General features: G+C 36.6%; 1 protein-coding gene across 1 annotated transcript in view; it reads left to right on the top strand.

The window, feature by feature from the left end:
* Positions 1 to 434: 434 nt before the first annotated feature.
* Positions 435 to 27,501, top strand: part of LOC121378369 (intraflagellar transport protein 140 homolog) — a 51,602-nt gene continuing 24,535 nt past the window's right edge. Inside the window, exons 1-18 of the mRNA XM_041506508.1 lie at positions 435 to 565; positions 3,042 to 3,200; positions 4,277 to 4,498; positions 6,077 to 6,207; positions 7,370 to 7,518; positions 8,332 to 8,507; positions 9,130 to 9,218; positions 10,989 to 11,095; positions 12,798 to 12,940; positions 13,739 to 13,831; positions 14,304 to 14,414; positions 21,284 to 21,362; positions 22,690 to 22,781; positions 23,309 to 23,436; positions 23,781 to 23,898; positions 24,381 to 24,538; positions 24,999 to 25,167; positions 26,396 to 26,527. Of these exons, the coding sequence (XP_041362442.1) occupies positions 3,060 to 3,200; positions 4,277 to 4,498; positions 6,077 to 6,207; positions 7,370 to 7,518; positions 8,332 to 8,507; positions 9,130 to 9,218; positions 10,989 to 11,095; positions 12,798 to 12,940; positions 13,739 to 13,831; positions 14,304 to 14,414; positions 21,284 to 21,362; positions 22,690 to 22,781; positions 23,309 to 23,436; positions 23,781 to 23,898; positions 24,381 to 24,538; positions 24,999 to 25,167; positions 26,396 to 26,527 (2,238 nt within the window). The 5' untranslated portion in view covers positions 435 to 565; positions 3,042 to 3,059. The remainder of the gene's footprint in view (positions 566 to 3,041; positions 3,201 to 4,276; positions 4,499 to 6,076; positions 6,208 to 7,369; positions 7,519 to 8,331; positions 8,508 to 9,129; positions 9,219 to 10,988; positions 11,096 to 12,797; positions 12,941 to 13,738; positions 13,832 to 14,303; positions 14,415 to 21,283; positions 21,363 to 22,689; positions 22,782 to 23,308; positions 23,437 to 23,780; positions 23,899 to 24,380; positions 24,539 to 24,998; positions 25,168 to 26,395; positions 26,528 to 27,501) is intronic.

Here is a 27,501-nt window from a genome sequence, read left to right on the forward strand (position 1 = left end):
GTTAGGCTACGTCGCGTGTAAGTTGTCAGCGAGCTCAAAAGTTAAAAGAAACAAAATTAGTGAAAGGAAAAAAAACATTTTGTTAGCATGATAAGCACTATAAAAGTATTCAACAAAAGATATTAAAATTTAAAACAAAACTCATGCTATAAAGCATTTCACACAATCTCCTCAGTGGTCAAAATGTACTTTTTCTACCTCTGTCACTGGGATCAGCTAACAACGGCTATATGTTTTGTGTGGTGTAAACATATCGTGACTGTAGTTTTTAATAACGTAATATTTTATTTTATAAGAGCCCAACTCTACAAGGGATCCTTTTTTAGAAAGAAGAACATGCCAAACGTAAAGAACAGAAAAAAGAAAGTGCCTAATGTTAATTTGGTGTAATTTAGAAAGGAAGACTAAAAGACACATCCGGGTACCTGCATATTTCAACATGTCCGATACCAGTGTAAATCTTGATTTCATGGCATCATAGTAACCAGGGTGACGTGAATATAAATTAAAAATTTCATATATATTTTGTTGTATTTAATCACCAGGAAGGTCTATGCGTGTGCACGTATGTTCTTAATGTTTGTAACAATGTTTGGTTGTGTTTTAACATCACAATTAAAAAAGATCAATGAAGGAACAAAATTTAAAAAAGAAAAAATAATAATGAAAATGAAAATACAAATTCAGTCACGACCATTAATTTGTATATCCAGATACGTTTTATATTTGATGCAAACCTTTTTTTGGTCAATTCAGTGGTGTTTCAATATGCAAACCAAGCATTAAATTTGAGATATTTTTTTTAAGGATTTATAAGCAGTGTAATATTCAATATTATATTGATATTTTGCGATTCCATCTCATAATTTTACACTTCCAACTTGAAATTTGGGATTTGCGAAAGCATAGGATCTTTCTGAATTCACAGCCTGTAAAGGGTTTACCATATGCCAGATCAAAGCTACCAACATGTTACAATTTCACTAAAAAAATTATATTATATACAATTCTGCCCATACAAATATAATTGTTTTAGACTGATTACCATATATATCAAAATCTAAAACACAATATTATAAAACATGTATTTGATGCATGAAATAAAAATAATTAAAACCATTACCTTATATGGTTGTCATGGTAACAAAACACTCAAAATAATATTAATTAGGTACATCTAAAATGTGAGTGCAATTACACTAGGATAGTAGTGGTCAAAATACTGCCGGTCAACATCACCACGGGTCTGTAGATACATTTTTGCCCATCGGACCGTCAGTTATTTTGTTTGTACTGTATGATCATATTTAGTCTGGCAGAAATTGATCGAATGATCAGAAGGATTATTCCAAACACTGGATCAGTAGATCAAACTAAACACCAAGATGATGTTCATTTGAATAAATATTATGTTAACACTGCATAACTATTTTTGCATTATATAATATATGCACTCAAACCAATCTCAAAACATGAATGTTCAAATGACAAAGATAGCAGACAAAGTTTGGTTTGTTTAATGACACCACTAGAGCACATTGATCCATTAATCATTAGCTATTGGATGTCAAACATTTGGTATTTTTGACATTTAGTCATCAGAAAAAACCCACTATATTTTTTCTAATACAGCACAGGATCTTTTATATGCACTTTCTCACAGACAGAATAGCACATACCACCACCTTTGATATACCAGTCGTGGTGCACTGGCTGGAACGAGAAATAGCCTATGGGCCCACCAACAGGGATCAATCCTAGCACTTTACCATTGGGCTACATACTACCCCAAGATAGCAGACAAATTTTATGAAGGAATTTTTGACAAAAGGATCGTTCTTAACAGAATATTTTGGTCAGTAAATTTTAGTTGTTGTTTAGCAGGACTTGTTTCATGATATGAAATCCCATGAGATGTTAATGAAATTTAAAAAAATGGCAATAGGAGTTTTCACCACATAAAAAAATATGATGAACATATGTTATTTCATTTGGGTATAATTTGTTTCTGTAAGATTTGTCACCTTAGAAAATTGACAAAATCATATGTTGTAAACAAAAACAACACAAACAAAATATTAGTTACGGGAAAACACCAGGTTGTAACTGATTACAAGATATGACCAATTGTTAGTGATTTATTTCACGGGTTGTAAATGATATTTTTTATCTTCACAGTTTAAACAGTAAATGCATTTTCCAAATATAGAATCAAAATTATATTAACATGATATCTGTCTTCGTCGTGAACAAAATCAAGATGAACTGAAGATGACTCTTGAAATGATACTAGGCAAGAAATCACACCAAATTTTAAGTAAAATTTAATTTTTATTGTTGTAAACCGATTAATTTGCTGCTCCTGGCAAAAACTGATTTAGGCTTTATATGATTTGTTTTGCTATTGTCAGTTACTAAAATGTAATGTTCAAATCATACCCACATTTTTATCTTGTTTCACATGAATTATATGTATTTAAAAAGAATCAAAATAAAGTACCAACCATAGATTACTTACAGTACTGTAAATAAGATTCTTTATCTTTATTTCGTATAGTTAAATATTGCAGACATGCTAAAGAATTTTCAACTATCATCATTCACTCAGTTTTTTATGGTATAATTTCTTCATATATCTGAAACCATGAAGAGCTCGCTAGAACTTGCTATAAATATATTATATGTAGTTAGTACTTGAAGATCTGACAATAATTACATACTTTGTTGTTAATGTAACAGAAAAATTAACTTCCACTGAGAGGATTCGAACCATGGACTCTCAGTACAAGAATCGAGTACTCTACCAACTAAGCCAATAGGGAAATTCCCACTAGCTATCGCCAATAGGAGCACTTTATACCAACACTACTATATTAAAATATAAAAACATTTTTTGTAATCATTTTTAGTTTAAAATATAAATTAAACAAAAAAAAATCATATTTGATGGAAAAATGCTTATGGTATCTCGTCTTCAGATGCAGGCTTAAAAAGTTTTGATTTATGATAACTTACAATATGTTTGTTTTTTTACCCCACAGGATTTTAATATTTAAGGCATGGCTGTGTACTTCGACCATCGCCTGGAAACAGCCCCAGGGACGATTAGCACTGAATTAAGTTGGTTCAGTGGTGCTCCATTGTTAGCAGTCACATCATATGGAGAGGAAAATGGTGGATTCGTTACACTTTATAATGAGGTTCATATGAAATGTTATTTTGACAATGCTAAACAAATTCCCAACCCATCTATTTTGATTTTTAACTAATTATATACTATAAATGGTCGGATGTCTGTATATTTATTGTAAGGTTTTATAAATGTTTTTTAAGTTGGTTAACTTTGATGAGACCTGTGTGATTACAGTGTTCGAGATTAAAATTTGGGGCAGTTGGATACTAAAATTTCAAAATCTGGTATCCCACCTGAGAATTTAGTATCCCACTTAAATGAAATTCATAAATAACATCGTAACAAACTTGGACAACACTGTTCTCGTTCCCGGGATATTACAACGCCACAATCGTGATTGTGGCATTCGTGAAATTTGCAATCAAACGGAATCTATTTTTGAATAATACTAACATAAATTAATGATAAACCTACCTGTATCAATTTTCTGCAGATGTGGAAACAATAGTGACTTAGTGGTTCCCAGTCTGTTGCTACGACGCTATTGCTCCAGTGTAGCATTAGACTGGGTATGAGTTGAGGGAGATATTGTTATGGCATAGCGTTAGACTGGGTATGAGCTCGAAAATGACGATTTTCATTGTTTAGTGAAAAATAAAAAAGCAGGATTAAAAAACCCAATAACATTATATGGTATCCCAATGGGATACTGGGTTCTTGAAGTCTGGTATCCAAAATTAACTTCTGGTATCCCCGGGATATCGGGATACTGTTAATCTCGAACACTGGATTATGTATCTTAATGGAATTAAGATTTATTTATGATTTAAGACCAAATTGAATAACCTACTTTTGCCATAATTTTAAAGTTTGGTCTATGCTTTGACAGGCTTCATAATTCCTGTTGGCAATTATGACAGTTGCCATTCTTTGCCTAGAGTTTTATTAAATGTCATAGTTACTTAACATTGTTGTTACAACTATGTGTTGATGGAGAGGCTGTCAAAGTGAAAATAGTGTCAGTGTGTCTGCTTTATTATTCAGGAAAGATTTCTAAATTTACCATTTACCAAGCCATATTAAATCACGAAAACATAATAATAATGTTTATTTTGTACAATTCCTTGTGATTTTATTATGCAGGGGGAAAAAATCCTTAATACACGCTTAGAACAAGCTTGCCATGCAACATCTGTGTGTTGGCATCCATCAAAGAAAATTGTTGCTGTTGGCTGGGAAAATGGAGAGTTGCTTGTCTGGAATGAGCAAGATCGGGAACTGTTTGAGGGCGTACATATGCATAAAGAACCAATCACACTATTGCAGTGGAGCTCAAACGGAACACGTCTGTTTACAGGAGACAAGGTTATTTTTATTCCTGTTTACAAGTCACTGAATGTATCAGTCACTATCTGATTTTATAAGCCACTGAATGCTGTTACTGAATATGTGTATATATAATCAATGATGCTATTTATTAGTTGTACATATAGTTTTGTTAACAGAGCAAAACATTCGGCTATTTTCATGTTTAAAAGTATCAGGCGAGTTAAAAATAATGTGTCTAATAAATTCATGTAAATGATTAGCATTCTAAAGGAAACATGTTGACAAAAGATGTTTTGAATAGAACAGATTGAACAATCACTGTATCAAACAATATGGCGCCAACCCCGATGTAAAAGTTTGGTCACTTTCAGAAGTTTTAATTTACAAATGAATATATACCAAGTTCACATTTTAAAATTAATAAATGAATTGGTTTATCATACAATTTTATAGTTTACCAGCTAAAGGGACTATCATGAATTTATAGCCATTGTTTGTAATTTTGCTATTAGGTATGGTTGTTATTTTAATTAAGCGGACTGTTGTCTTAGCATGTGAGATCAGTTTTTCTCCCATCCCTAGCCATGCAAAACAGGCATATTCCATGATGTCAGCCCATGTGGAATGAATCGGTCTTGCATGACTATGTGACTTCTGTTGTTTGAGCTGATAGAGCTGATATTAACATTGGGTGATGTGACGTAAAAGGCAAAATAACGCAAAAAATGCTTTTTATATTTCATAAAAACAAGGAAACCTGCTGTCACAATGAAATTATACAATCATTTTTGGTTTATACTTTTAGTATAAACCGTTTTTGGGTACAATCTTTTCAGTGGTTATGATTATTTTATTGTAAGATAAAAAAAAAAAAAAGTAGGTTTTTCACCTTTTCCCAAAATGCTTGTTTTTCATCTACTGGATGGGAGAAAATTTACTAGGGACTTTCATGAATTAATCTCAACACAAAAATAAATATCATTTCTCAGTATTTTACACTAATGATTTTGTTGAATTAATTATAAAATAAGCTAATATACATAAAAAAGAAAAAATGAGCATTGTGGCAAATGTTTAATCCTCGCATTAGGCTGTGTGTCCACGTAGGATGTAGGATTTGTAGTCATTGTCTCGGAATGTTTGTGATACCTTGAAACATAAATGTAAATGATTCCCACTTTAGTTAAACCAGCTTCTTTTCAAATAACCAGTTGAAGGTGGCCGTTAAAATATTTTGGGTGGACGATGAAAAACACTCCTGAGATGAAATAAGGTGGTTTAGATATGCAAGCGATCATGCAAAGGACCGTGTATCAGATTACAATTTTTTGTATTGGAAAGATTATTATTTGTTTTAATTTGATGGTTGCCCAGTGGACTGTGTGTGTAAAATGCATGTTTGCCTTAGTTTAGCTGGGCAACTGCCAAGTTTCAACTTTGATAAGACAAACTCTTCCTGTATATGAAATGTGATAAGCTTATTTTTAATTTATTTTTAATTTATTTTTAAACAAACATCATATGCATTTCTTACAAATTAAAAAGCACTACTGATTTAGTTTATTGTTAATGTCAACATTGTACAATAGATTAAATAATAATTGTATTTTACAGAAAGGGATTTTGATAGTATGGAAATCTGACAGCAAAGGAAGACTGCAACAAAATCCAGTTTGTCAGCATCACATCCAGGAGCCGCTCACTGACATTGTGTTAAAACCACCACCCCCGCCTGATCCATCCACGTGGGTGACAGAAGCAGTTATTTCTATATCAATCACGTTATCTCATTGTTTCAGTTGCAATAACCACCTGCTCTATTTTAATAAATGATTAAGTAGATTTTCAACAACTGTTTTGGGTTTTAATTTTTTTTCAAAATGTATGAGATCTTTTTATTATTTGGCAATAGAGTGGACTCCATCAAAACTGGCATCTGTCTAAACTGGCATTTTGTGTAAACCAGCACAGTTTTAAAGTCCTGTCCAGCTACCATTAATTTATTAGGAATAACTACACCGGAAGTTGTCTATTCCAGACTTCGTATGCAAATCCAAGAACAAAGCAATGATTTATGTAGTAATTAGCTCTGTCTACACTGGCACATGATCTGACCTTTACTGTCTGCCAATGGTCACCTTTGAAACAATGATGGCAGTTCCCCAGTAATTAGCTCTGTCTACACCGGCACATGATCTGACCTTTACTGTCTCCCAGTGGTCACCTTTGAAACTGATGGCAGTTTCTCAGTAATTAGGACACCATAGAAAGTGGTATGAAATAATCACGCCTCTTTGAAGGCGTAATAGACAATGAATCACACTTGTTGTAACGGGTGCAGGTAGCAAGATAAATTGGATTATTAATTGTATGTGTTCATACCTGCATTGTATCATACCGATCTGTTGTTTTGTCAAAACTAGTACCTGTATAAATACGAATGACGCTTCCGTTTTGCATTGTGTAACTGAATTTATAATGGTGGTGCGACCAAAAAAACCGAACTTGTCCCAGCCTGCTTCTCACCGACGACCTGTCTTATTTTGTTTATCTTGATTTTGATTGGTTTCTTAGAAATACAGATATCTTTCAGATTTATACCAATAACTAAAACAAGCATTGCTTAGCCATACAGATGTTTTATTTACATTGGTTTTTCTGATAACTATATCGCAAGAACCATAACTCTGGACAAACTCTGTCTACACCGGCATATTTTATCGGTCCCAAGTGAATCCTGTTTAGACAGAGTCCACTGTGTTGTGATATTCCATTGTACGGTCAAATTGACAACTCAACTTGATGCTTTATAAAGTTACCATATTTTGTGATTTAAGCTTATTTGCATTATGTTTATTTACATGAAAAGTGCTAAATATTGACATAAAGCCTGGTATATTGCTGCAGAGACATCAGTGAACTAGCGCGGGCGGCGGTCAGTGGGGATGAAAGTGCTCTCGACATGTTCAACTGGAAACGAGGCAAGAACAACAAGATGATGACCACCCAGTTTGGACCGTCTGAAGCCATGTCCTTCTTTGTGGGCGGGGCTAGCGGTCAGTAGGGTTTTATTACTAACAGTTATTCCGTTTGTTCCTTATCATGGTACATGGGTGGCAACATTCTCATGGGTTTACTTGAGTGTGTTGAATATAGCATATATTCGATATCTCTTGGAAATTTTAGAACAAGTTCTATAAGCATCTGTGATAATATTTTCAAATATGTTTTTCATTTTGTGACACTATTTCCTTGTTTGTTTGTCTGTTCAAAGATTTAATTTTTGGTATGTTGTGTTTACTTTCAAATCTGGGTTTTTGTTTTGTCTTAATAATTTGGTTCAATATTGTTTTATTGGTCTGACCATTGCATTTGTTTTTGTAGTTTTGATGATTTTATATTTTGGTATTTGGTATGCTTCATTGTTTGTTTCACAAATGTGACTTTTTCTCTGATGTCTACACTATTTTTATTAATAATTTTAGAATTTTACATTGATGTTGACCATCGTATAACTTGGTTTGACACCAAATGGCCCATTTGGCTAGTGTGTCGTTAAACATTCATCCATTCATTAATTTTGTTCACTGCGAGAGTGAGAGTTAAAAATATTTAAGGCCAGTTGTTTAATTTGAAATAGATGGGAAAGCTAATGAAATATATCAGATTGATAGAGGGTCTTAAACTGTGAAGTTTGGTTTTGCATTGTTACTGGGAGGTTTTATATTTAATTTCCAGGTCACAGTCATATCTTTACCTTTTTTTATTACCCTTTTCATTGCTCTAAGGTAAACAGAAAATTATTAAAATGTTGGGTTTAAAAAAAAAAAAAAAAATTCATACTAAGTAATGTGGCTGCTGTTTTACAGGTGGTGTGTATTTTGTGAATGAAAGTGGGCAGTGTATTCAGGCTTTCTCTGTGGATGGTCCAGTGAAAAAGCTGATGTATTATGAAGACAAGAACATTTTGCTAACCATCACAGACAATCTGCTGCTATCCCAGCATTCAGTCATGTCTGAAGGAGACACCAAGGAACTCCTTAAGGTATACAGTATTTTACTAATGTATGATACACAGATATTTTCTGTTTAAACTCTGTTGTGATTCCAGTTTAGAATATTAGTGTCTGTTTGTTCAGTGTGTTTCTGATTGTTATAGTAGATAAAAACTTAATTTTGTTTTCTAAAATGTGTTTTCATTTGTATGCAAATATTGGGAGGTAAAATCCAGTTTAGGCAAGTACAAACATTAGTACAACCTGAAACACATTAAATATACAAAGTTTGGATCTGATGTTAAATAAAAGATAAACAACTTTTTGAATTGCCATTTTATATTGCTTTAATATTCGATTTGATATTTTCTCTTAAAGAAACTGTCCTGAATTGCTGCAACTAAAACAGAGCCTTTTAATGACCAAAATTACATTTAAAAATATGATACTAATCATAAACAGCTTGGACCAGAAATCAAAATTGTGCTACAACCAGGATTCTTGTCAAGTTTGATATATGCATAATTTGTTTTCCTTGAAATGTTAAAATGTTACAGTTACATCATTTTATTAAAATCTTGTCTTAAATAACTAAACAATTTAGCTTTCTTTGATGTATTTAAGCAGATAGTAAAAAAGTTCAAATTATTCATAAATGTATAAATGTTTCAGGTCAAGTTAAGTGGTAAGACAGATCAGCCCAACTTTATCTGGGCCAGTAAAGGTCTGCTAGTCACTGCAACTGGGGAGATGGTCATAAGGTAGGTGTATTTATTTATATTTTCTTTCTTTTTCAAGTCTTGAATATGCAAGAAAAGTGATTTTAAAACACAATATAACTTACTGAAAAAGTATTTTTGAGATGAACAGTTTTATCTAAATATACTTGATTGAAATTTGATTTATTATAATGCATATTTATTCAGTTATGAGTTTGAAATCCCATCATGTGCATAACTTAAACTAAAAAGAAAACCGAGAATTTCATCCAGCCTGTACTCCCTGGTATAAAACACTATAAGAATTTTCCTAAGACACTTTGTACACCTGTACTCCCTGGTAGAAAACACTGTAAGAATTGTCCTAAGACAGTTTGTACGCCTGTACTCCCTGGTATAAAACACTGTAAGAATTGTCCTAAGACAGTTTGTATGCCTGTACTCCCTGGTATAAAACACTAAGAATTGTCCTAAAACAGTTTGTATGCCTGTACTCCCTGGTATAAAACACTGTAAGAATTGTCCTAAGACGGTTTGTACGCCTATACTACCTGGGATAAAACACTGTAAGAATTGTCCTAAGACGGTTTGTACGCCTGTACTACCTGGGATAAAACACTGTAAGAATTGTCCTAAGACGGTTTGTACGCCTGTACTACCTGGTATAAAACACTGTAAGAATTGTGCTGCACTCCCTGCTATAAAACACTGTAAGAATTGTCCTAAGACGGTTTGTACGCCTGTACTACCTGGGATAAAACACTGTAAGAATTGTGCTGCACTCCCTGCTATAAAACACTGTAAGAATTGTCCTAAGACGGTTTGTACGCCTGTACTACCTGGGATAAAACACTGTAAGAATTGTCCTAAGACGGTTTGTACGCCTGTACTACCTAGGATAAAACACTGTAAGAATTGTCCTAAGACGGTTTGTACGCCTGTACTACCTGGTATAAAACACTGTAAGAATTGTGCTGCACTCCCTGCTATAAAACACTGTAAGAATTGTGCTGCACTCCCTGCTATAAAACACTGTAAGAATTGTGCTGCACTCCCTGCTATAAAACACTGTAAGGATTGTGCTGCACTCCCTGCTATAAAACACTGTAAGGATTGTGCTGCACTCCCTGCTATAAAACACTGTAAGGATTGTGCTGCACTCCCTGCTATAAAACACTGTAAGATTGTGCTGCACTCCCTGCTATAAAACACTGTAAGAATTGTGCTGCACTCCCTGCTATAAAACACTGTAAGAATTGTGCTGCACTCCCTGCTATAAAACACTGTAAGGATTGTGCTGCACTCCCTGCTATAAAACACTGTAAGGATTGTGCTGCACTCCCTGCTATAAAACACTGTAAGAATTGTGCTGCACTCCCTGCTATAAAACACTGTAAGAATTGTGCTGCACTCCCTGCTATAAAACACTGTAAGGATTGTGCTGCACTCCCTGCTATAAAACACTGTAAGAATTGTGCTGCACTCCCTGCTATAAAACACTGTAAGAATTGTGCTGCACTCCCTGCTATAAAACACTGTAAGAATTGTGCTGCACTCCCTGCTATAAAACACTGTAAGGATTGTGCTGCACTCCCTGCTATAAAACACTGTAAGAATTGTGCTGCACTCCCTGCTATAAAACACTGTAAGAATTGTGCTGCACTCCCTGCTATAAAACACTGTAAGGATTGTGCTGCACTCCCTGCTATAAAACACTGTAAGAATTGTGCTGCACTCCCTGCTATAAAACACTGTAAGAATTGTGCTGCACTCCCTGCTATAAAACACTGTAAGGATTGTGTTCATTTGCAGACTGTGGGACCTGGATCTGGATGACAACTATGTTCTCAGTCTAGACGGTCATAGCAGCTACGACCAGAATGAAACCATTATTTGTTTGGCCTACAATGCTGAAAGAGGTAAGTTATTTAATATAGTATGGATAACTGCAGTTGCCATATCCCTGTTATAGACGGGTTTATTGGCCAGTGATGTCAAAGTACTGTGTGCGGCCATGTTTAGAATCACGTGATCGGTCCGCCATTAAGGGAGTGAAACTCGCACAATAATAATATGTGAAGGCATTGCATCTGGGTGCATTTTCAGTATTTATTACCTTTTTAGTATATTTTGTGAAAGCAAAACCAGTATGTCGAATAATACAACCTCATTTAAAGATTGTAGATTCATATCAAAGTTGGTGGTAGTGTATTAATCATTAAAAACGTAAATAATAAAGCATGTATATATACACACGAACATAAAAGCATAACAAATAATTTAAACTTACGCAAACAAATATAATTTCCCTGGACACTTGTATAGCCTAATATATTGAACTTTAAAACAATATTTTAGCCTCAGCAGACGAGGGTATCAGATGACCCCCCCCCCCCCCCAGCATTATCTCCTGTTTTGTTTTGTCAAAGTGGTTCGTTTTGTAATTAACTAGCATATAGAAAATTTTCGGGGTAATTTAGTGTTGTATATTGCGGATGATTAAAAAATTTTTCCAAGAAATAAAAGATAATAATTAAAAAAATATATATTATAATTATAAAATAATAACAAATAAATAAATTATTTATTTTATTTATTTATTTATTTTTATCATTATTATTTATTTATTAATACTAAAAAAAAAAATTATAAATTTTTTCGACGAAATGGGTGTGTGCGATTTTTGGTGTGGCATGCATGCGTGTTACATCAGTAAATTATTTATTTATCATTTTATCGCACACATTTAACATCATAACTCGTATGTATAAAAAAAAAAAAAAAAAATAAGAGATAAATATTTGACAGTATTAACTGCGCCCCACTTCAACCCCATGTGACCACATCTGGAATATCCCAGAGCTAATAATAGTAACAACTAAACGTTGACATCTATTCTAGATCTAAGGTCAGTCTTTTTTCTTAAATGGTACACCACGTTTTCTACAAATGTACATAATTGAAATACTTTTCTATATTTTAGGGTGCATTCAGTAAAATTTCACTTAATAACCATCAAAATTATTTTCACTTGGCGTATATAGGTGCTTTATTATTTATGTTTTTAATCATTCACAGATTTCCACCGATATTTATATGAATATACAATCTTTAAATAAAATTGAATTATCCGTGAGACTGGTTTTGCTTTTGCAAAACGTTCCAAAAAAGCCATAAAGACTGAAATTACACCCAGCTGCAATGCCGTCACATGTTATTGTTGCGTAAATTTCACTCCCTTAATGGCGGCCGTACGGTAAGCCATCTATCAGCAACGTCATAAACTGCTGGGTGACAATCGGGGGAAAAACCTGTCTGTAGGAGTCTTCATTCAAAGATTTATAAGTTCTGTTCAAATTGTATGTATTTGGCCTGTCTAGGTGGGCCGGTCATTGAAGGTTACCCAAGGGACTAGCAGTAGATATCCTTTATGTGCAGGTAGCTTTTTATGTCGAGGGTACAAAATATATGCCGCTTGATAAGTTTTTCATATTATTTTTCCGGATTCTACTCCAGTTATATTCGTTTTAATCATATATTAGTTGCATTAATAAATCTTTTTGTCAAATAAAATTTGACTTATGTCATTACTTTTAAATAATGTTATTTTGTCCCCCATAGGTATCATTGCAGGAGGTACAAATATGGGTAACATTGCGATGTGGAAGTACTCCCCTACAGCTGGTTACCGGAAGGTAGATGGAGATGAGAAATGGAAACTGCAAGCTCCTGCCACGGTGGAAGGACCAGTCCGACAGATTAAGGTAGACTACTGAAATACACAAGATGAATAGAATGTCATTTTGATATGTGGGGGTGAAATTTAACTCGGTTGGTAGTCGAAGAGTACTGGTCTGAGATGCTTGGGTCCGAATGATCAAGTATTTGACATCCAATAACCGGTGATTAATTAATCAAAGTGATGTCGTTGAAACAGTCTTTACAAACTTTAATGAATGAGTGACTGAATGATTAATCAAACTTAAGAGCACATTTTAATATTATTTCTGTTTTCAGTCATCCGTATAAAAAAAAAACAAGACTGGTTCCATCTGAAATGTTGTTTACACTTTTGTATTCATTTTAATTTTTTTGTTTTAATTTATTTTCTTATATTGCATCAGACATCACTGGTAATGTAATGAAACATTTTTGATTCTTACAAACTGTGTTCTTGTAATTTGGAAAGAGGCAGTGTGTTGCTTCACTTTCTCTCTAGACATGTTGCAGTAAACATTTACATGTAAAAACCACTGCTTTATATGACGTACAGCATTCCTTTTCTTTCTCGTCTCCTCCAGCAGTCTTGTGTATTTGAAGTGGGATACGGTTTATTGATTAATTTTTTGTGCAGCTGGTTATAGAATGTAATTATATATATATTTTTAAAGGTACTAAAATATACCAGGTTTATGTTAAAAGATTTCAGATTTCCCAGTGTCTGTGACATGGATGTCTAGTTGAATTTCAGAGATAAAACACAGATATCATTTTATTATTTACATATTTCCTAATATCTAACTGTTAACCGTGCTGTGACAAGTTGCTTGTTTGTTTTTCAGTGGGGCAGCAACAGGGCACTTATGGCTGTGACCACGATAGCTAATGTGTTTATCCTCAGTGAGCAGGTCATGACCTCAAGTTACATGGACCAGGTAGGTGATACTTTTCATAATAAAATTATATGGAGGTAAACATTTGTTTGACAAATTAATTCAATGTATGCAACTGGATTATCATGACCTTACAATCATATCATTGTGACAAGCATTAAAAATAGACTGGTTACTTCAGAACACCTAACAGATCATGGTTTATGGGTAGATATTAAAACTTAGGGACTAGTAGTCTAGAAATGTTACAAATCCCCATGAAAAACAATAGGAGCCATTCTTAATTGGAACCATGTGTCTGAAAGATACACAACATGTATAATAATCATGTTACAGGAAACAGTTTGTTCCCTGAGTTGTAATTGCCCAGTTATGTGGTTTTTCATTTTGAATACTGATTTATTTTAGTTCTTTCTCTTGAAGTACGTTTTGTTATTATTTACAATATTTAATTATTGATAGTGAAGTTATTACATGTTATAAGCAGATTGTCATGGATTTGTTTTCTCTTAAGACTGCTGTTGTTCAATATGGACCAAGCTCGCTGTCTATAGAAATGTTCACCACAGGAAACCACCATGATCTGAAAACTGATATCCAAGTGAAAGGCATATGCACAACAAAGGTAACTGATTTCTTTGAAAACTCTATGTAACACTAGACTCTTTTATAGGCCCTGCCTAATACAAAGTTGTTTTAACTAACTACTGGATTCATTTGGAATACTAAGCACTTCTACTGTATTGCTAAACACATGTTCAACTGTCTACAACTGGAAAATCTATATAATCTCCTCATCAGTTTTACTTGTCTTGGGTTTGTGCTACTATGCCTTGAATGCTGTAATATCAAGATTATTTTTAATACTAATACATACTGAGTAGATCACCTTGTGTTTTACCTTCTAGGTTTTTTCTTATATTTTCTTAACTATGTCATTCATAATTACATTGTGGTAGCCACTTGTTAAGCAGTACTGTGGGGGTTTACTCCCATTTTTGGTCGAAGTGCCGTTTGGTCGGAGTACCGTTTGGTTGAAGTGCCGTTTGGACAAAGTGTTAAATAAACAGTAGAAACGATTTCTTTTCAACATCACCTGTCCTCATAACTAGTGCATATTCCCTACGATTAGTAGACTGGTTCGAACATCCCAACAGCCAATGGGATGGCTTAGATTCTTCCACTGTGTACCACTTTCTGTTCTGGTCACGTGACTATAACTTCCTTCTTTTTCCTTCGCTTCTAGCGGTTCGGACGTTCTTTATTTGCTCTGTCGTAATCTGAGCCATCTGTTTTATTACTTTGGTTTATTTTTCGATTTATCGTGGTGACACATTCTTTAATGTTGTTACTTTGCTATTATACCATTATTTTGGTTGTAATCATTTTAGTTTAAGTGTTATTTACACTTTAATTTATTTTTTGCCATGTGTGCCGGTTACTCTGTAGGTCGACATTTTAAAATGGCATCTAATTTGTTTACCGGATTTGTGCATTTTTATGTGTTTGCTTTCTCATTACAGTATTGTTGAGAATGTCGGATACTAGCTCTTCTAGAGTTATGCGTTCCTGTACCAAATGCAGGAACTTTCTGGCGGGAGGAGACCCGCACGACGTCTGTTCCGGGTGTCGGTCACCCTGTGATGTCGAGTCACGTTGTCTACTCTGTCTTCCTCTCGGAGCGGCTGAAGTGACAACTATTTGAAGGTCTTGGCTCAGCGGGCTAAGAAATCGGATTCTGTTTCGGCGGCTTCCCCTCCAGCTACGCCGACTTTGGAGTTTGTGGCTGAACTGCTGAACTATGGTGTGCGCTACAGTGACCACGGCTACTGCACCGACGGATGCTATGGTGTCTCGACCGCCTAGGGATTCCACTGCGGATCATTGCCGATCTACTTCATCTGTTTTTGGGCATCGCAGCCGTGAACGGGGCCGTTTTTCACGATCTACGACTTATTCCAGTCGCCGTCATCGGTCGCGAAGTGTACAGAATCATGTCTCACGGTCACCCTCCGGTTTCCGTTACGGCCGTTCACGGTCTCAACGACCTTCAAGTACTGCGGATCGGCATGCTTGTGCTAGACTTTTGCGGGACTTCCCTGAGAATGAACCACACGGTTCCTTCGTGGATGATACAGATACCGCGGATAATATGACTATGAAGGTCTGTTTATCCGCTGTTACAAGCTTCTACCATTGCTACCTCGGCCACCAGCGCCTAACCCGGAAGGGACCGGTTCCCATGATTATTATCAATGCAGCCCCAGAGGATGTTGTGATTAAATCTTCACGGGCTCCATGGTTTATCGTCGCCGATTTTTGGCTGAAGCGGCTTCCAGAGTTTCTGAGGGTTCCAGACGGGACCGTTTACGGTTCGGTTCGGTTTGGTTCAGCTGCGGCTTCCACTATTGACGATCACCTTACCGGTGTGCACATTATGAGAGCAGATGCGTCTTCGACTGCTTCCGTTATAGATACAGCTTTGCGGACTACATGACGATGAGGGGTTGTCTGGTTGTAGTTTACGACATGTTCCATCACGTCTACCTCCGCCGACGCATTCCAAGATGGGTCCGACACCGATAATTGCTTTGGATGTTCATTGACAGCCGGTACTTTGCAGGTCGGTGCTACCGACGATGTTGCAGAAGACGTTTGTTTCCATGACTGCCACGGTTTCTGCGATTTAAAAAAAAAAGAAAAAAAAAAAGAAAAAAAGAAGGCGGGTTCAGTGACGTTTCCAGCGACACCTGTTACCAGCCCTATCTAGACTTGCCTGTCTTGATGTTTCCGGATGCGTTCCATCCTGCGGCTTTATTTTGCTGTTTACTTCGCCTGCGGCTACTGTGGAAGGGACTGGGTTAGCGTTCTTCATACTCTTTTCGTGACCAGTCTGAGTCGTCTCACTGGAGCCGTGCACGCAGTCGGTCTTTATGGCCCATCAAGGGTCTCATGGACCGTTGTCACCGATCTTCGTCTGATGTTCGCTTCTAGGTTCCTGGGGGATTCCGACACGCCTTTTCATGGTCTCCGTCTCCAGCGACTGCCTTTCTGTCCGTTGGTCTGCTTATGCGCCCTTTATGACGAATTACCACATGATGATCCAGTCTCATCTGTGGTTGAGGATACGGTGTTCTTACTTCATATGACTATGCGTGTTTGCCTTGCTGCTGTTATGAAATATTAGTCGCATGGAACCTTCGACGATATGTCTCGCTCTGAGGTTGATACAAACATTCCGCCTGATGACAAACTGTTTTCCAGTTTCCTGTCGATTGTCGGTTTGCCGCTGTTGCTGTTAGGCCACACAGTCAGTTGTGCTACGGCATCGATTCGACATTACATGCGTACCGGGTTGGTGTTGACGACAGAATGCGTCGGTCTGGTGGTTGTTGATAACTTTACCGATATATTCGGAAGATCGATCACTACATCCGGTGGTGTTGCCAGTCAGTCGCTACTTCCTCTGACTCAGGAAGTTATCCAATCGCCATCACGCGGTTTGGTTTTTTTTACCGCGACTATTTTACTATGGTCCAGTGCCGTTTATCCTCTCACTGCGTTCACTGTTGTTTCGTCAGAGTTGTATCTCAGGTTCGTACTGCAGGGAGTGCACTACGAGTGGATGGTTTTGCCGTTTGGCATTTTGGTAGTTCTTTGGCTGTTCACAAGAATAACAGCCTCAATGGCACGGGTTTTTCATCAGAAGGGTATATCATTTTACCCATGCCTGGACGACTGTCTTTTGAAGTGCCAGAACAAGACAAAGTTAGCGGGCCAAGTCAGCTACGTACTTCAGTTCTTGAACCGTCTCGGATGGATTGTCGACCAGGAAAGGTCTCTACTGCTACCAACACAGAATCTCCAGTTTCTTGGGATTCACTTGCGTACCGATCTGGGACTCCTTCAGGTTCCTGCAGCCCGATGGACGAAGATTCAATCTGCGGTATCCAAAGTTCTGGCCGAACTTGTGACTTTCCATGCGTGGCAGAGCCTACTGGGTCTTTTGACCTCAACCCAAGTCTCGACTGGGGTACCTGTCACGAGGTGGCCGTCGTTGAGCCTCGGGGGGGGAGCTTGTCGTCTACTAGCGGATGGTCTAAAGATCTACCGGTCACAAACCTTGGTGCAGGGGGACTTGCGGCCGGGGACGCCCCACCAAACGCCCATCCGTCCAGCTACGGGGTCGCCTGCAGTTACAGCGTTTACAAGTCTTCCTCATTCCGTACATCACGTTGAACAACCCCCGACTGATGATAACCCTTCTCGACAACCTTTGATCCTGTCTGCAATGGTAGCTTATTTCGTCGAACGTCTTAGGCGGAGTCTCTTTGATGCCATTCCAAGCGACCGACCATCTGTGGACGCCTCACGAGAAGGTTGGGAAGTCATTTCAACAGTCAGACATCGGGGCTGTGGTCTGCCGTCGAAGCCAGTTTCCACATCAACGTGTTGGAGCTTCTGGCAGTGTTCAGTGCGATACGTCATTGGCGTCAGCACTTGCTCCATGCAACTCTTATGGTAGCGACCGACAACGTGACAGTGGCGGCCTACATCAATCGTCAGGGCGGAACTCATTCCAGCAGTCTGCTCGATCTCATCTATCGTCTGTTCAAGCTGACAGATGCAATCCCGCTGTAACTCGGAGCATGTCACATTCCAGGAGTGTTGAATGTTCTGGCAGACATGTTGTCAAGATCGTCTGCTCCACAAAGCACCGAGTGGATGCTCAACCCAGAAGCGTTCCGGTGGGTGTGTCACAGGCTGTGGACTGGTGATCTTTCTGCGACATGCTTCATTTGTCAACTCCGATCGTACGTGTCACCGGTACCGGATTCCGACGCATTGGATCTCCATGCCTTGGCCATCAGTTGGGACAATCTGGATGTGTATGCGTTCCCGTCACCAGTGTTGCTATCGAGAGTCCTCCAGTGGTTTCAGGAGTTCCATTGTCGGATACTTCTCATCGCTCCAAAATGGCCAAGCGGAATTTGGTATCCAGACCTTCTATGTCTTGTGGCACCAGATCCTCTACTGCTACTTGAATGGGATCACCTCTTGCTTCATCCCACGTCGAGACAGCACCATCCACATCCAAGCTTGTACCAACTACATGCGTGGACCTTATCTCTGGCGGTTTAAGGAAGAAGGGGTTTTCTTTGACCACATCAGCGATTTTGTAAACTCCATGTTCAAGGGTTTCACGCACGAGGATCAGATTCAACGGTTTCGGCCACCGAAATGGGACCTTAATCTAGTTCTGAGGGCCTTGTCTCAGGCACCTTACGAGCCTGCTGCGAAGGCCTCTTTAGAGGTTTGGACAAGGAAGACGGTGTTCTTGATAGGGTTCACTACAGCGGCAAGAGTGTCAGAGATACATGCTTTGGATGTCGACATGGTGCGTTTTAATCGCGACTACTCTTCATTTTCACTTTGTTGCTAAAAATCAGTTGCTGGATCAATGTCCTTGCACCTATGATGTTAAAGTACTCTATTCCATTGTGGGTTCACATGATGTGGAAGATTTGTCGTTGTGTTCTGTTTGAACTCTTAAGCTGTACCTGGAGAGAACTGCCACCTTTCGCAAACATCGACAGAGAATTGTTTCTCTCTTGCAACCAGAGACATTTGAAAGACATTACTAAAAACACAGTGTCTACTTGGATACAATCCACGATTTTGTGTGCCTACCAATCAGCAGGGTTACCTCCACCGTCGGCGTCTTAACCCACATGAACTGCATGCCTTAGCCGCTACTATGTCGCTGCATTGTAACACTCTGGGTTCCAGCATCGTATTATTGGGCCACCCATTCCATCTTCGTGAACTACTGTCTGCGAGATGTATCGACCGAAGACGTAGAGGAATTCCATCATCTGGTTCCGGTGGTTGCAGCTCAAACTCTGGTTAACTCTGGTTGTCCTCGTTGTCGTTGATGTCGGATTCAGGACTGTACCCCAAGATGTCCATTGAATCGACAAGTGAGGACTTCATTTGACAAATTGTTTTTGCACACCTTTCTGAAGTTTTGCACTGGTTAGTGTCGGAACTTTTTGTATGGATAACACTAGTTAGTCAATGCACAGCACACTAACGACCTGTTTTCCTATTAATTGAACTAACTTCTCCACCGTTTTACTAGTAAGAAAAAATCGGGGTTTTGTTGGTTTAATGTTCTGATGGATGCTTCCACCATATTTGTTTCCGTTTGGTATACAATTATTGGTTGGTTGGTTACCTAACACCTGCATCTGCGGTGGTGACGCTTACCCACCATTCAGAACTTTCTTGTTGGAGAACGAAATTCTGACCCTTTCCGTAATTCACGACTTCGTTCATCCACACCACTGACGGATGCCACCTTTCCCACTGTCAATACTAACAGCATGGATATTGGTTGTTATGCATCGCTTGGAGGATGGGCTAATTTTGGTTGGCTTTTTTTTCTTCCACTGTCAGTTTCCTACCGGTCCATGGGGAGAAGACTTGTGCATCTTCGGAGTACGGAACCCGCCACCATCTGTTGAATGCTGCACTAGTTATGAGGACAGGTGATGTTGAAAAGAAATGGAGAAAACTTGAGGTGTTTTCTCTTTTATAGATACATCACCTGTCCTCATGGGATAATTCCCACCCTTCCTCCCCACTTCCAGTTCTCTGTGCGATTCGCTCAGGGAAAAGAAAGAAGTTATAGTCACGTGACCGGAACAGGAAGGGGTACACAGTGGAAGAATCTAAGCCATCCCATTGGCTGTTGGGATGTTCGAACCAGTCTACTAATCGTAGGGAATATGCACTAGTTATGAGGACAGGTGATGTATCTATAAAAGAGAAAACACCAAGTTTTCTCCAATGAGTGATTCACTAATTACCTGCCTTTTACCTGGAAATATGGAAAACTTGGACTTGTCCGCATTTCATTGTTTATTAAAAAGTGTCACATGGCAGTAAACAAACCCACGTAAAATAATCTGTTATAAGACTACAAGAAATACAGAAATCACTTTAAGATATACAACTTACAAGTAAAATATAGTCTGGACATAAAAACACATTTAACATTTAGCATTTAAAAGTAAAATAAAATTATGGTAGAATAACTATTTATAACTTGTGTTTATCCAAGTTTAATTAAATGTCCAACTGCATGGGTATATTTTAAAAATTACATCAAAGAACTGGTCAGAGAGTATTTCTGAGATTATACCCAAGGTGAGAAGCGTATTCACTTCAACCCAAGCGAACTCTTCTCCAAAACATGCTTCACCCAGGGCCCTTTTACCTGACTAGCCATGAGTTCATTAACTAATTATAGGTAATGACAGGTTGTCATCTTAGGTCCTTACTCTATTTTTTTTCAACCAAATGGGATGATACCACTGGGATGTTGGGACACGAAACATTCCTTTCTTTTCCTTCATAAATATTTGATATAGTTGAGAAATCTGGTTCTAACTGCTGAGGTTTGAAGTAATCCTGTATTGTTTTGTACAGGATGCCCTGGCTATTTGGAATGGCAAACGTGTTATCATCTATGAATATTCATCAGACAAGTTAATCATAAAAGCAGTAGGTAAGTATTAATGTCACATGACTATGAACATGAAATTGAACAGTATTTTACATAAAACCATTTTCTCACTTCGTTCTAATAAAACTAGTTATACTGTAGAAGATGTGCATGTAAAGAAACCTTGTGAACAATTAAATTGCATCTAAGTAGGGAACATTTTGTTTTTATAATTCTCATTAACTGGTTCACTGCTGAGAGCCATGATCGTGGATTCCGTCGATACTGCGAAGAGCCACGATTATGGCTTTCCTACTGTACTTTGTAAAACATTTTTTCATTGGATTATTTATAAGAGATATAATGAGAAGACAGTTAGGTTATGACAAAGCGTTGATGAGACGCAGTTTATGATTGGTTAAACCCTCTAGAGGCGTTTCAGTGACCTATAATGGTTGTATTTCCTGATAACAACATGTGACATGGATTTAAGGAATCAGACATTGAAAGTATTGACAGTATTGACTTTGACAATGAATTAGTCAGTAATATTGATGAAGAAAACTGGGAAGAGTGGGACCGATTTGGCCGGCGATAACTTTGATCTAAATAAAACAGGTGTTCCACCATTTTTTAAAAACACAGGACCATGTAATATACCAGAGGACGTTACAAACCCCGAGGATTACGTGTTACTTGTTTTAGGTAACACATTTCTAGACAATTTAGTTTCAGAATCGAATAAATATGGCGACAAAAAAGCTCAACAAAACATTTAGTCAAAAAATTAAAGAAAACAAAATAAAGACACAAAAAACAGTCATGTGAGTCATATTGTTTTATTGTCTTAAATAAGTACCATTTTTCAATGCATTTATATATAGTTACACAGTTTATACAGTGATATACCACAGATAACGTAGCAGCAAACCAGTTAATAACAGTTGTCAATCAGTTTAAAATAGACTATATAACTACTTTATAAGAATTAAGTAGAAGTAACTGAAAAGTTTGAAGTTAATTGTGATTAATTCTAAACAAAATGTTCCTTGCTAAGATCATATAAAAGACAAGACAACAAAAGATGTGTTTCATTTTCAGAGATTTTATACCAAATGAATACATATGTTCTGTTAATTGAAACAAAAGTCATTATTTGGGTGTGAAATTCAGATATAAAATTGTTTTAAATTGCCTACATAATCTCAATTTGGTAGATTTGAATCATTCCATAAATGATAAAGCCTATCTTGCTCATCTTCATAATTCAGAATCACACAGACTTTGTCATTCTGGAAAGTTCATAGCTGCATTTGTAATTTATCAGTAATAAAAATCACATGCACACACTGTGAGAATGATCTTCAAGTAAAAATATGATCTGTTTCAGGTTCTTTCACCACCGACTCCATGATGATCTGTCTGTATGAACAGAATGTCTACTCTATAGAACAAAACAAAGTGCAAGTGAGGACGTTCCAGGTATTGATTTGTTTCTGTGCTGTTAGGATTAAACACCAGACAACATTTATACTTATAGTTCTTCAATGTGTTGTCTGTAAAGCATGGGGTATACACTGGGCTTTTTCATCTGGCATTTCCTTTAGGGAGCCATAGTTGAGTTATCATGCAATATCTGTTCTGCTGGTCAAAGACGCAGATTCACCTGGAAATTTAATTTCCACACAAGAAGTCTTGATGTGAATAATAAGGTTCTGTTGTTATAATATTTCTGAGGAAATGTTTAAAAAAGTAAATGCTTTCTGAATATTAAATTAATTTCTGAAATTTTTTCGTGAAGTAGTTAAATTTAAAATAATAATAGTCGAATGTTTTAAATATCACAATGCTAAAATAAATGTCAATGAAAGAAAATCTTTTTAGTTTTATTTATAATTTAATTTTAAAAATAAAACAACGAAATAGATTGGAATTAAATCAAAGCTATCTAATTGTGTTTGTAAGATAATGAGATACAATACTAACACAGTAATATATGTTTTTGACAGGGCACTGTAAAACAGCATCTCGTTTTCACTGATCTGGAAGGAGATCCCGTTTCAATAGATGTGTGTGGGAATTACCTTGTCATTGCCACTGAACACGGCATCCTTAAAGTCTACGACCTTGTACGAAGGTAAAAAAAAATTCTTAGATTCTAAATTGTTGTACTTTTTCAGGTCAGTTTTATTAAAGAAATTAATGGTTATAACCTGATGATTCTTAAAATCTTTCCATCTACATTTGTGTTTTCACCAAAATGTGCTTCGGTTTTAAATATATAATACCCCCCCCCCCCCCTCAAATTGCCATTTTGTCCCAGAAGTATATATATATGGTTTGTTTTTTACTTGTTCATTATAATGTTAAAGATAAAGAAAAAACAAATGCCTGTTATTACCAACACACTGGTGAGTCATTTTAATATAAGGAGGATTTGATAATGATGATACATTTTTGAATATTGGTATTTTTGTTTAGGGAGGCAAAAATGCACTGTAACCCAAAAGACTTGGCTGATTTTGTTCATGATTTTGGAGGAGTGATCTCAATACGGTGTAATGCTGCAGGAAACAGAGTCAGTATCCTAACCAGAAAGGTGAGATTTTTTTCTTAGAGACAAGGACATTTTCAAATGGTTTCTGAAATGGTCAGATACCAACAGTGATGCCTTCTTCTTGTATGCCTACTTGGATAGGAAATCTTTCTCCATGTTTGCATGACCAGGAAATTGTTTTTAGTTTTATTAGGACATAAGACCAATATGTACTATGTTACTAAATGCTTACTTTAAAAATGGTGTACTGGTTGACTCGGACCATTTCGTATTAAAGCTATTCCAGATGAAGGTCCAGGTGAGTGATGCAGTAACATATTTTTTATCTACTAGAAATACGTATACAGGATAGGAATTGCCTCCTTTCATATGTTTATGTTTTTAATGGGTAGGAATTGCCCACTTCTTTGATGCTTGAATCTACTTGTAATTCTTTTAATATATTCTATGGATAATGAGTTACAGAAAGAAAAATGACCTATTGTCCAAGAACATGTCTTTACCTGTTGCTTTGCTGTTGACAGAATAATGGTGTGCCTGATAACAAGCTGTATTTGTGGGATGTTGAGAACGACTCTATCCAGTACTTCAACTTTGAGACTGGCCGTGGGGAACAGGATGATTACCCCCCACCTGATGGCAAAACGGAGGAGAGTGATGCTGATACCAATGATGCTGAAAGGTTCGTGTGTCCTGTTTTACTGATACATTAGTACCTTAACATGTAGGCATCGCAAGAGAAAGTTAAAATTTGTTTTAATTAACAACACCACTAGCACATTGATTTACTAATCATCGGCTATTGGATCTCAGCGGTAACCCACTACTTTGTTCCATTAGAAGCAAGGGGTGTTTTATATGCACTTTCCCACTGACAGGACAGCACATACCATGACCTATGATATACCAGACATGGGGCACTGGTTGAGATGGGGAAAAAATGAGTTAGAGAATGGCATTGGAAGATATCAACAACTGTTATATGTTAATTTATCTTTCAACTGGTGGAGAGGATAATGTAGAATCTTCAGAATTACGGTGGGTAGTTCCATCCATCCATCCCCCCCCCCTGACTACTTTTGATGTCTATGTGACAATACTGCTATTGCTCGTTACTACATCGCAGGCGTTTTGTGTTTCAGAGGTAAAAACCAGGCTGCCAAAGACATTGCTGGGCGACGCCCCCTCACCCACTTGTGGGATCCGAGCGAGCCGAAGCTGCTGGTGTGTGAGGCGAACATTCTTACTGTGAAGGAAGAGAAGGATCTCAAGAGAAAGCCATCGCTGACCAAACCAATGGAAGAGGAACCGGTCAGTGCTTTAAATGAGCTTTTCATCGCAAATATTATTTTAAAAGATCTCTTTTTGTAAGATATACCCTTTTACTCAAGAATGATACACACGGATTCTTTATGCAGTTGCACTGCATTTTGCAGAATTTAATGGAATTCAAGGGTTTTTTTTACATGAGGATATGAGATGTCAGTTTGCGAAAAACAGTGTTATGTTTCATACAGTTACATTTTTCCGGGAATTTAATTGAGTTTGGGATAACCACTATACCTGTAACCTTGCACAGTATATCAAACACAACTTATGTTGTAATCATTCACCCCATTTTTTTATTTAACAATTAAATAAAAACACTCTTAAATTGACAACTAATGTGAATTGTTAATAATATAAGTATATAAGTTTATTATGCTAGAAAATTAAGTTATTATTGAAGTAAAAATATTATGAAATGCCTTATGAAAATAGGCAGTGTAAAATTGTCTATTAAACAAGTATTTCCTGATTTAGTCAACACAAAGAGAAATACCAGTTTAACGACTGCATGGAAGCCACTGCCATGTTTTTAATTTTATTGTTTTAATAAAAGGACCTTCCTATCAGCTAAATGAGCTATGAAAACTGTTGATTTTTGTAAACAGTGGAAATAAATATACCCATCTATTTTACGTGCGCCGTTTGTTGAGTGTAACTTGCACTGTTTTTGCACACGTTAGATTGAAATTACATGGGCTGTACGAGCGTGATCGTACCCGCGCACCTTAATAAGCAAGGTCTGTTGTATTAAATGGTTTGTACATTAAGTGTCTTCATGGCTTTAAATGTGTATTTGTTTTAAACAGCTTTAATGTTTGTTTTATAAGCAAGGTCTTTTGTATTAAATGGTTTGTACATTAAGTGTCTTCATGGCTTTAAATGTGTATTTGTTTTAAACAGCTTTAATGTTTGTTTTATAAGCAAGGTCTGTTGAATTAAATGGTTTGTACATTAAGTGTCTTCATGGCTTTAAATGTGTATTTATTTTACACAGCTTTAATGTTTGTTTTATAAGCAAGGTCTGTTGTATTAAATGGCTTGTACATTAAGTGTCTTCATGGCTTTAAATGTGTATTTGTTTTAAACAGCTTTAATGTTTGTTTTATAAGCAAGGTCTGTTGTATTAAATGGTTTGTACATTAAGTGTCTTCGTGGCTTTAAATGTGTATTTGTTTTAAACAGCTTTAATGTTTGTTTTATATGTTTCCAGGTTGAAACGATGATTGTGTCACTGTTCTGCACACCTGAGAATGGTGTTCTTATTCAGGACAGCTTTGCGATACCTGAACAGTATAATTCTCTGCTTGGAGTGCAAGTTCCCTACCATTACTTTGTTAAAAAGGTGTGTTTGTGTGTATATATATATATATATTTATCATATAATATCTTACATTTTCAGTGCAATCAAAGTATGTGATATTTTTCAGATCACATTTTAAGAATTTGATAAATTAATTGAGGTCACGGCACTAGGTTTATTGAAATTTAAGCAAATGTATTAGGGTGACACTCCATAATTGACGTATGCATTCATAGTCATCAAATAAAAACATTTCAATAGTAATTTTACACTTAAAGCTGTCCAGCATTCAGAAAATAAAAAACATTACGCACTAGTTTATTTTGATGTAAGGACATCCAAAGTGACGTCATTCGAGTTTGACGTCATTCGAGTTTGACGTCATATCCATTCAAAATGATACAGCGCCACATATTCTTACGTCATTTGAATATCTAGTAATGGGGGACTGGAATTAAAGTTGCGTGTACAGTTTACAAAAACACATATTAAGCTTGAGATTATATAATAAAGAGATTATTACCCTCGTGTGTTTCGGTATCGTCAATATCATAAATTAAGAATAAAAATAATGTATTATGCTCGCCAGAGGCTCACATAATACAATTTTTATTCCTAATATATGATATTGACGATACTGAAAAACACTCTGGTAATAACCTCTATGTACAGTCAAATCCGCTTATTTGGATGTGCCTCATGCAACAAAAATATATTCAAATAAGCGACATATTCAATAAACCGAAGGTACAATTTCGACATACGATATACCCAATTAAGACCTCTTGTTGATTTATGCAAACCCTAATTACGATTCTCCCAATTTGGGCCTCATGACATGTGGAATTTTCATCAGAAACCGGTAAGTATTTTGTGTTAATAAAATACCGATTTCAAGTTCCATATTGTGACTCTGTTATCATTATCAAGTTTGTCTATAAACTTGATAAATACAAGAGGCAACAGTTAATGCCGTTTGTACGCCTAAAAGTAGAATATGACTAAACATCTAATGA

The sequence above is a fragment of the Gigantopelta aegis genome, chromosome 8 (assembly GCF_016097555.1).
Source record: "Gigantopelta aegis isolate Gae_Host chromosome 8, Gae_host_genome, whole genome shotgun sequence".
Lineage (NCBI taxonomy): Eukaryota > Metazoa > Mollusca > Gastropoda > Neomphalida > Peltospiridae > Gigantopelta > Gigantopelta aegis.